General features: G+C 47.9%; 1 protein-coding gene across 10 annotated transcripts in view; it reads left to right on the forward strand.

Annotated features, from left to right (window-relative positions):
* cacna1ab (calcium channel, voltage-dependent, P/Q type, alpha 1A subunit, b) overlaps positions 1-7098 on the forward strand; it is a 177899-nt gene extending 170801 nt beyond the window's left edge. For 9 of the 10 annotated variants that reach the window (XM_058640399.1, XM_058640404.1, XM_058640406.1 and 6 more), the window contains 3 exons: positions 2421-2616; positions 3949-4187; positions 6238-7098. In XM_058640399.1, coding sequence (XP_058496382.1) covers positions 2421-2616; positions 3949-4187; positions 6238-6966 — 1164 coding nt within the window. In that variant the 3' untranslated portion in view covers positions 6967-7098. The remainder of the gene's footprint in view (positions 1-2420; positions 2617-3948; positions 4188-6237) is intronic. The other variant, XM_058640403.1, reaches the window with a different exon arrangement.
* Positions 7099-9580: the final 2482 nt, after the last annotated feature.

Below are 9580 nucleotides of genomic sequence, written 5' to 3' on the forward strand. Positions count from 1 at the left end.
GCGGGAAAATCACAGTTTAACTCCAGTCAGTTACAGAATATAATTAACAGCAATAATCAGGCTGGAAATGAATGATACATTAGCATATACACAGTTGTATTGTATTTCTTATTACTGTTATTATTATTATTATTATTATATTATAATAATAATAAAAATAAAATAAAAAACTGAAAACAATGAGTAAACTAAAAAGAATCAGGGGAGTAACGCGGGGGGGGGGGGGGGGGGGGCGCGTCAGAGGGAGAACACAATTTTGAAACACACACACATTTCCTTATTAAAATACACACACCTTTTTTGATCTCACATTTGATTATACCATTTCCCATTCTTTGCACTAATGTTTCTCCAGCATGATTCAATCCAGGTCATGAATCTGCACAACATGCAGTCAGTCCCTTGTGTTCAGTAAAGGATTTTCCTGTCGGACTCTGGGCTCCAAGGTTCCACAATGTTAGGTGACTGTATCTGCACGGCGGCCATATTTGATTTATTTTTTGTCAGTGTTGTAAATGAATATTCTCATAATAAATGAGGAATCTGGTGCATTGTAATAAGAAATAACTGCCAATATTTTATGTTCTATCAGGTTGTAAATGAAGCTTTGACACTGTAGTAAGAGCAGGATGTAAATGAAACATGGCCACCGTGTGGAACAGTGTGTGCATGTGAGGCCTGGCCTGGAGAGCCTTCGCTCACGCCTGCTCTCTGTCTCTGCCTGCTCTCTGTCTCACGCCTGCTCTCTGTCTCTGCCTGCTCTCTGTCTCTGCCTGCTCTCTGTCTCACGCCTGCTCTCTGTCTCTGCCTGCTCTCTGTCTCACGCCTGCTCTCTGTCTCTGCCTGCTCTCTGTCTCTGCCTGCTCTCTGTCTCTGCCTGCGCTCTGTCTCTGCCTGCTCTCTGTCTCACGCCTGCTCTCTGTCTCTGCCTGCTCTCTGTCTCTGCCTGCTCTCTGTCTCACGCCTGCTCTCTGTCTCTGCCTGCTCTCTGTCTCACGCCTGCTCTCTGTCTCTGCCTGCTCTCTGTCTCACGCCTGCTCTCTGTCTCTGCCTGCTCTCTGTCTCTGCCTGCTCTCTGTCTCACGCCTGCTCTCTGTCTCTGCCTGCTCTCTGTCTGCTCTCTGTCTCACGCCTGCTCTCTGTCTCTGCCTGCGCTCTGTCTCACGCCTGCTCTCTGTCTCACGCCTGCTCTCTGTCTCTGCCTGCTCTCTGTCTCACGCCTGCTCTCTGTCTCTGCCTGCTCTCTGTCTCACGCCTGCTCTCTGTCTCACGCCTGCTCTCTGTCTCTGCCTGCTCTCTGTCTCTGCCTGCTCTCTGTCTCACGCCTGCTCTCTGTCTCTGCCTGCTCTCTGTCTCTGCCTGCTCTCTGTCTCACGCCTGCTCTCTGTCTCTGCCTGCTCTCTGTCTCTGCCTGCTCTCTGTCTCTGCCTGCTCTCTGTCTCTGCCTGCTCTCTGTCTCACGCCTGCGCTCTGTCTCTGCCTGCTCTCTGTCTCTGCCTGCTCTCTGTCTCTGCCTGCTCTCTGTCTCTGCCTGCTCTCTGTCTCACGCCTGCTCTCTGTCTCTGCCTGCTCTCTGTCTCTGCCTGCTCTCTGTCTCTGCCTGCTCTCTGTCTCTGCCTGCTCTCTGTCTCACGCCTGCTCTCTGTCTCTGCCTGCTCTCTGTCTCACGCCTGCTCTCTGTCTCTGCCTGCTCTCTGTCTCTGCCTGCTCTCTGTCTCACGCCTGCTCTCTGTCTCTGCCTGCGCTCTGTCTCTGCCTGCTCTCTGTCTCACGCCTGCTCTCTGTCTCTGCCTGCTCTCTGTCTCTGCCTGCTCTCTGTCTCACGCCTGCTCTCTGTCTCTGCCTGCTCTCTGCCTGCTCTCTGTCTCACGCCTGCTCTCTGTCTCTGCCTGCTCTCTGTCTCTGCCTGCTCTCTGTCTCACGCCTGCTCTCTGTCTCTGCCTGCGCTCTGTCTCTGCCTGCTCTCTGTCTCTGCCTGCTCTCTGTCTCACGCCTGCTCTCTGTCTCTGCCTGCTCTCTGTCTGCTCTCTGTCTCACGCCTGCTCTCTGTCTCTGCCTGCTCTCTGTCTCTGCCTGCTCCTCCCCGTCACTTCTCTGTTTATCTCCGTGTGGAGAAGCATGTGCTCGTCAGGGGAACACAGGGATTTTAGCTGCGCGGGAACACGATGAGTCAGAACAGTACCCAGGAACCCTCACAGTGTTCTGATCCAGATCAGATGGGTGCAGGTTACCACACAGGAGAACACATAGCCTGTGTTTACAGTGTGGTTAAACCAAGAGTTACTTGGCACTGCTGTTTGTGTCCATGCATAATTGTTAGTTCTGTCACAAAGTCGTCATATGTTCATATGCTGAAGCTGCTGTTACAGTGCATCACATCACACTCCTCCCATGATCTGCTCGCTCCCTCGTCCTCACAGACCATCACTGACACCAGTCCAATGCGCCGCTCCACCTCCAGTTTGGTCCACGGGCGTTCGGGTCGAGGCGTGAGGCTGGACGACTACTCCCTGGAGAGGGTGGTGTCCGAGGAGGGGAGACAAGGAGGAGGACGCAGACACAAGAGTCATCGCACCTCGCAGCGCTCTCTGACCCGATACACCGACGCCGATACGGGTGAGCCACTCACTGTGGGCTATCTTTAAAATAGCACTCTGTCCTCAGGGCAGTGTCCAGTTAACCTCTGCATGCTTTTGGACTGTGGGAGGAAACCAGAGAACCCAGAGAACACCCACATGCTAACTCAGCCACAAGCTCATTCATTTTACTGATTTCAATTTTATCTTGGGCAGCATTGCAACATCAGGATTTGCATTTTCACCAGGAGCGCACAATCATGTGGAAGTGTCAGCAGCTGAGAACGATTGTTCAGCAGTAGAAGTCGCTGACGTGGCTCGAGAAATGGATGTTTGTGAGGAGAGAGCAGCTATAGCATCACGTCTGTACAGTAGTCGCTAACATGGAACATCTATGCCATGGTATCTGACGACAGTAGCACCATGTAGTACCTCACAGGACCAGGTTCACAGGTTAGCACCATCCTTAGTGTAGTAAAACATCCAGGGCCAGTAGACCTCATCAGTCCCTCTTTCATCGGCTCCTTTTCCCTCCAACATCAGCAACTTCTACCAGCTAACAGTTTGTTAACAGTGGAAAAACTGTTTAAATCTAATAGAATATCAAGTTTGACAAATAAAACAATGGCATTCATATTATCATCAGAGCAACATATGCACACAGTGAGCTGAAGTGAAATCTTTCAGAGGTTTACACCAATGAACCCTGTTTAAACTCACACTTCCTTTACTTCAGCAATTAGGAGCAATCTGTGCTTTTATGAAGGTGGAGCAGACACAGAGAAACTCCACTCATTCATTCATTTTAAAACTAACGCAGGTATAAGTGGAGATCATCCTCTCCTCAGACTCGTTGGTGAGGATGGTGTTTTAAATAAATCTGCCTGTCTTGCTCTACGTGAAGTTTTTCTTGGATTTACATTTAGTTGTTCTATTATGGGCTGTTTATTTTCTTTGTTTATTTATGATTTATTTATTTATGGTTAATAGTGTCATCATCATCTAAAGTAACACAACATTTCAAACACATTTTAGTCAGTCATTAGCATCCCTGATAATTATAATATATCACAGCGTGAAAACATAACACACATATTCCCAACCCATTTAAAGCATAATCAGTAACCATGACAATATACTGTAGAAATCCAGTGTGATTGTGAGTGTTGAGGATGATTTGAGCCATGATGATAGTGATGTCAGAGAGTGTGACATCACTGAAACAGGAAAGGCTGATCTGTTGTTCTCCCACTGTCACAGTGTCATCATACCAACGCCTTTAAAGGGTTAGCATTACACTAAACAGGAATCTTACCAAAGTCATGTGTCGTATTCATTTTTACCAATGTAAACTGAGACATCTCCTTGGTAGGACTGGGCACAGACCTCAGCACCACCACGCAGTCAGGTGACCTCCCACCGAAGGAGCGCGAGCGGGACCGCGGCCGGACCAAGGACCGCCGTCACCATCATCACCACCACCATCACCACGGCTCCGTGGACAAAGAACGCTACGGCCCGGACCGCCACGACTACCCTCACAGGCATCCCCACGACCACCACTGGTCCCGGTCGCCCAGCGAGGGGCCTGAGGGGCGGGGTCACAGACAGGTGGGCTCCAAAGATGCCAAGCAGAGACATCAGCCACAAAAATCTACATCAGCTTAACTGTGTGGAATCCACAATATGTTCTGTTTGTCAGGGACAGTCACATTCTATGAAATATGAAACATGATGACAGACGATAACAAAGCTGGAGACTTTAGTGTTGGCTTGAAGCCACTGACCTTTAAAACACTGGGATTTTGCTAAAATATGATTGGTATTAAAATCTAACAATGATCAAGTATAGTCCCACGACATGAAAGCCATTGAATAATATTTAAATATTTATCCGTGTAAAATATAAAAGGCACTAATATCCAACAGAAGGTGTGCAGGACCAAGGTCATTTTGAAACTCATCAATGGATCACATGACATGGAAATGACTGAAATAATTTAGTCTTTTTAAAGAAATATTTAGATAATAAACACAAACATCCAATTCAAACAGGTGACATGTTATGCTGAGTCAAGGTGTCACATGACACATGAGTTATTGAAACAATTACTACATTAATATTTCCATTAAAGAGGTCATAGCGTGGTCCCGTCTCACTTCTATGGGAGATATGGAGAATTAAAGAGGAAGTTTGGTGCTGTGTCCTGATTTATATTGCCCCAAGTTTGTGGAACAATCCTCTGTGAAGTGGTTGCCGCATACATGGAGGTATTTGGGAAATGTAGCAGGAATATTCCCATCAAATATGAAAGATATCCACTGAGCTTGTGGAGCGTCTGCTATTGTTTATCACAAACACTCACTGAACCTTTTTTCCACATGTTCTCAACGATACGCTCAGAAGCTACAACCAGAGTTGTTTTTCTTCTTCTACGGTTGAAAGTACGTCGCCGGATGTGCCCGGACTCTAGTGCCCGGACTCTAGTGCCGGGACTCTAGTGCCCGGACTCTAGTGCCCGGACTCTAGTGCCCGGACTCTAGTGCCCGGACTCTAGTGCCGGGACTCTAGTGCCCGGACTCTAGTGCCCGGACTCTAGTGCCCGGACTCTAGTGCCGGGACTCTAGTGCCCGGACTCTAGTGCCGGGACTCTAGTGCCCGGACTCTTGCCTTGCTGCTTTGTAGAGCTCAGGAAAACAATCAAACCCTGCGCTCTCAGCAGTGGCTGAACTGATTGTTATGGACTTTGTTTAGGGCTTCATAGACGAGGTCATGACGCAGATACACACCCAAACACAGCGTTCATTGGCACTTCTGGGCTATGGCCTCTTTAAACATACGGAGCATGGACATCAAATATTTTATATTAAATTAAATCAAATCAGTTTTTCCACAGATCAGACACCTGTATAGAACAGTATGTGCAGTATAAATGTCTCATATGACTCACTTAAAAACCCTTCTAAGGACATTTGTAAAATATGTGAAGCCTTTTACTCAACACAGGATTGATAAAACTCCCGAATGTGTTCTGAACTGTCAGTGCTGACAATGGTTCTTTACATCAGTAAAGAACCACAGATGGGTTGTGGGAGATTTTTGGGGGGTTCCAATTAATTTTCCCAACCTTTTAATTAACATTTATACAAATAGGTTCCTCGCACAAACTCCATTTGTGCTCGGGCCCGAATTAATTTACCGCTTACAGATGTAAATTTCTTACTACATTATGCATTCATTTGCTTGCCATCTTTACAAAGAGGGCCCTCATATAGAAAGTTTGGGAAACACTTATAGTCTATCATAGAGTATATATACAGCTGCCTTGAACACAACCCTCCACAACAAATCTGCTTTCAGTTCCACTTACTTATTGATATCAATCTCTCTTTTTGTGTTATGTTTTTTTTTCCTCTTTGTTCATTTTTATTCAATGTGATGTGATGTGTGGCTGCTTCATCATTACGTTTCTTTAAATGATTTTCAATGGTGTCTATCTATCTGTCTGTCTATCTATCTATCTATCTATCTATCTATCTATCCATCCATCCATCCATCCATCCATCCATCCATGTATCTCTTCACCACCACTCTGCTCTGTGCTGGTCTCTGTTGTTGTTGTGGTGCGTTTTGATTTTCCTTGTTTACATTTTGCTGTAGGGCAGTAGTTCGGTGAGCGGCAGTCCGGTCCCCTCCACCTCGGGAACCAGCACTCCACGGAGAGGTCGTCGCCAGCTCCCGCAGACTCCAGCCGTCCCTCGTCCACATGTCACCTACTCCCCTGCTGTTCGCAAGCCCGGCTATGGCCCACAGGGGCCGGGGCGTCTGCGCTCGCCCTCCCCCCGACACTTCTCCCCACCAGATCACGACAGAGGCTACCACCACCGACCCCCATCACGCCAGGCCTCTCCGCACCACGGGGGTTCCTCATCCCGCCACGGTTCGCCACGTTCCCCGAGGCACCAGTCCCCGCGCTCGCCACTTCACGGCTCACCTAGGTCCCCACACCGAGGTCGCTGGAGTGGGCCCCCAGCTGGGGACAGTCTGGAGGGTGACGGACCCTTCTACGAGCATGATTATGAGTACGAGCGGCACCATGAGCCCCCTGCCTATGAGCAGAGTCTCTCTCATGGAAACCCACATCCGCATGGGGGGAATCCTCACCCTCACCCACGCTCACCTAGGACTGCCCGCCACGGGCCCCCTCCGCCCCCTCACCCGCACCCACGGAGGGTGCCCAATGGCTACCGTTCATCCTCACCTTCCCCACATCGACGAGGACCACCGGGGGTGCCCCCACACCCGCACCACCGGGCCCCTCACGCCAGAGGGCCCCGCAAGGGCCTGCATGAACCTTATAGTGAGACGGACGAAGATGACTGGTGCTAGCAACGATGGGGAGCAAGGGATTAGGGAAGGAGTGGAGAAGAGTAGCAGCAGCCTCCGGTGCTCTGGCCTTGGATATGAAGACTTTTGATAAAGCAGTGGCAGTGGAAATGTTGGGGGGGGGGGGGGCACCCTCTATCCTCACAGACTCTGACTGAGAAAACAGGGGGATGATGGTGTTGTGGTAGCGTTTCAACACATTTTGTGTACGACACAAATCGTGAATAAAATGAGATAGAGAGCAGGATAGCAAAGACAAGGCCCGGGCACAGTTTACCTCTGCCTCTCTTTCTCAGAAATACACTTCGCAGAATTCTCTGCTTGACCAGCAAGGCCAGGCAACAGAGGGAAGACAGGGAGGAGCATGTCGCTGTAAAGTCCACCGATGATCTTTGCAGTTTACTAGGCTTAAAAAAGCCCTTCTCCCAAGACGGACAGGTGGTCGCTTAGTCTAATCAGATGCTGCGCTATCTGTTGTCGGCCAGGTTGCTAAAGAGAGAGCCTGAAAAACACGCTGGAAAACAGAGTCCGCTGCTTTGACTCTGCGTTATTTAAGAAAAGTAACTCAAACAAAAAGCCAGGACCCCCTAACCTTTACATGCCAAGCTATGCCTCCAGAAAATCAAACTTGAACAATGAAGAACAAAATGAATCTTGAAATCATTAAGTAATCTTTGAGTAAAAGGGGAGTATGACCACTTTATCTTTAATTGTTTTCCTTTCCAAGGGACAGAACCAGGAAGCTCCGCCTATACTGCAAAAACCAGCCAATCACAGCGCTGGCTGATATTTGATGAGTTTTATCATCTCTGTTTACTGTTAAAGACTCACTTAATGCTGATGGGACTGGTGTGACATCGCTTCCTGTCTGGTGGCGGTGGTGGTGGTGGTAGCAGGGGTGGGTGGGCTTATTTCCTGTTTTAGTGCACTAAGGGGGGTGAGCTTGGTTTACTATCGAAGTCTATGGATGCCGGACACTACACGAAGCCCCCTCCTCCTTGCTTACGCATCTCAGCGCACGGCAAATGATGACCCGACAGGAAATGACATCACGCGGCTGAATGGGGCGGAGGATAGGAAAGGAGGGACTACTTTCTTCAGTATTTCTTCTATCGATTACTTCTCCTTCTTGTTCTTCTGCGGACATTGGAGCTTGGTTCTTCTGTTGCATTTGCTCAGCCTCCTTTGGTCTTTTTCGGAGTCCAAAATTTGACGGAAATCTGCATGACTGATTAAATACGTAGTAGAAAGGAAATCTAACTGGTGTGGGCGGGACCTGGGGGCTTTATAGGAAACTTTGCTTCTTTAGGTTGACAAAAGAAGTTCTCTCCTTTCAGACTCTCTCTCTCTCTCTTTCTCGAACACATCATAGATTTCAGTTCCGTTTCACCTGAAACAGGCTTTGACAGTCGGCTCATTTGTTTGTCTCCTTTTTCTGCCGATACAGTTCAAAAGCTACATTTTTACAACCTATTAAAATACAGGAAATGCTGCAGGATCACATTCAAGTTTCCTGTTGTTCTTGAGAAACAAGAGAGAGAGAAGGAGCGGAGAGCAGCGGACTTCTACCACACAAGATTTATTATCGTTAATGAAAATAGTCTTATGAATAATGAAATCAATGTCAATGCAAAGCCACGATGACAATGATGATGATGATTGATTGAGTGATTGATTGATTGATTGATTGATTGATCAAACTCTTGCTGTAGATTTGTTGTCATGTTATTTAGAGTTGAGGTTGGCTATGCTATGTCCATCTTGTTTACATTCTTTACGTTCTTACTCTGATCCGTTGAATGACGTTTAAAAGTTCTCGTTGCCTTCCTCCGGCTTTGGGAACATTTCACTTTGCAGCATTGTTTGCGTGTTGTAACGCAACTCTAAAGAAACACTCTAGCTACAGAATGATGGAGGTGGAGGTCAGGGGAGTCTCTGCTCCTGACACTGGGTCAGTCAAACCAACCCAAAGATCAAGAATTCACGTTCACAGCCGGGGGGATTTCAGTTCATGGAGGTGTTTTACAAACCTCTGTAGAGATTTGAGACACAGTCAAAGTTCTATGGTTGAATTCTTCCACTCGCAGCCAAAAAAACTTCAGATCTCAATCTTTACCCTCTGTTTAGCAGCATTGGTGGAACAGTGTTGGTTGTATTAGGTGGTGTTATGCTCTTTTTGTTGCCACCAGGGGGCAGTTAACAGCACATTTTCCACCCTGCCTTCCCTCTCTGCCGGACAGCCTCCGGGCCACATCCTGCTTTCTAGACCTGGAGTGTGACCTCCTCTTCTACCTTGTGACAAAGTCTAGAATGTAGGTTGCAGCCTGGGGAATGCCATATCTGTCCATTTGTCCATTTGTATGTCCGTCCTTGTGTCTGCCCGACTGTGCCAATGATGACCTCCCTGCTCAGGTCTGGATAACCAGAGAACAGTCACCAAATCACCAATCCAAGCATGCCAGGTTGTAGCAAAGCTGAAACGTCCTTTGCCAAAACCCACGTCAGTATTCGCCAAACTCTCTTTTCTCATGTTTTCCCTTCTCTGTTCATCCACTTGAACATTTGTTCTCTCAGTTTGCCGTGAGGACGTTGAAGGCATCACAGGACTGAAATACTC

This window comes from Solea solea, chromosome 10, assembly GCF_958295425.1.
Source record: "Solea solea chromosome 10, fSolSol10.1, whole genome shotgun sequence".
Lineage (NCBI taxonomy): Eukaryota > Metazoa > Chordata > Actinopteri > Pleuronectiformes > Soleidae > Solea > Solea solea.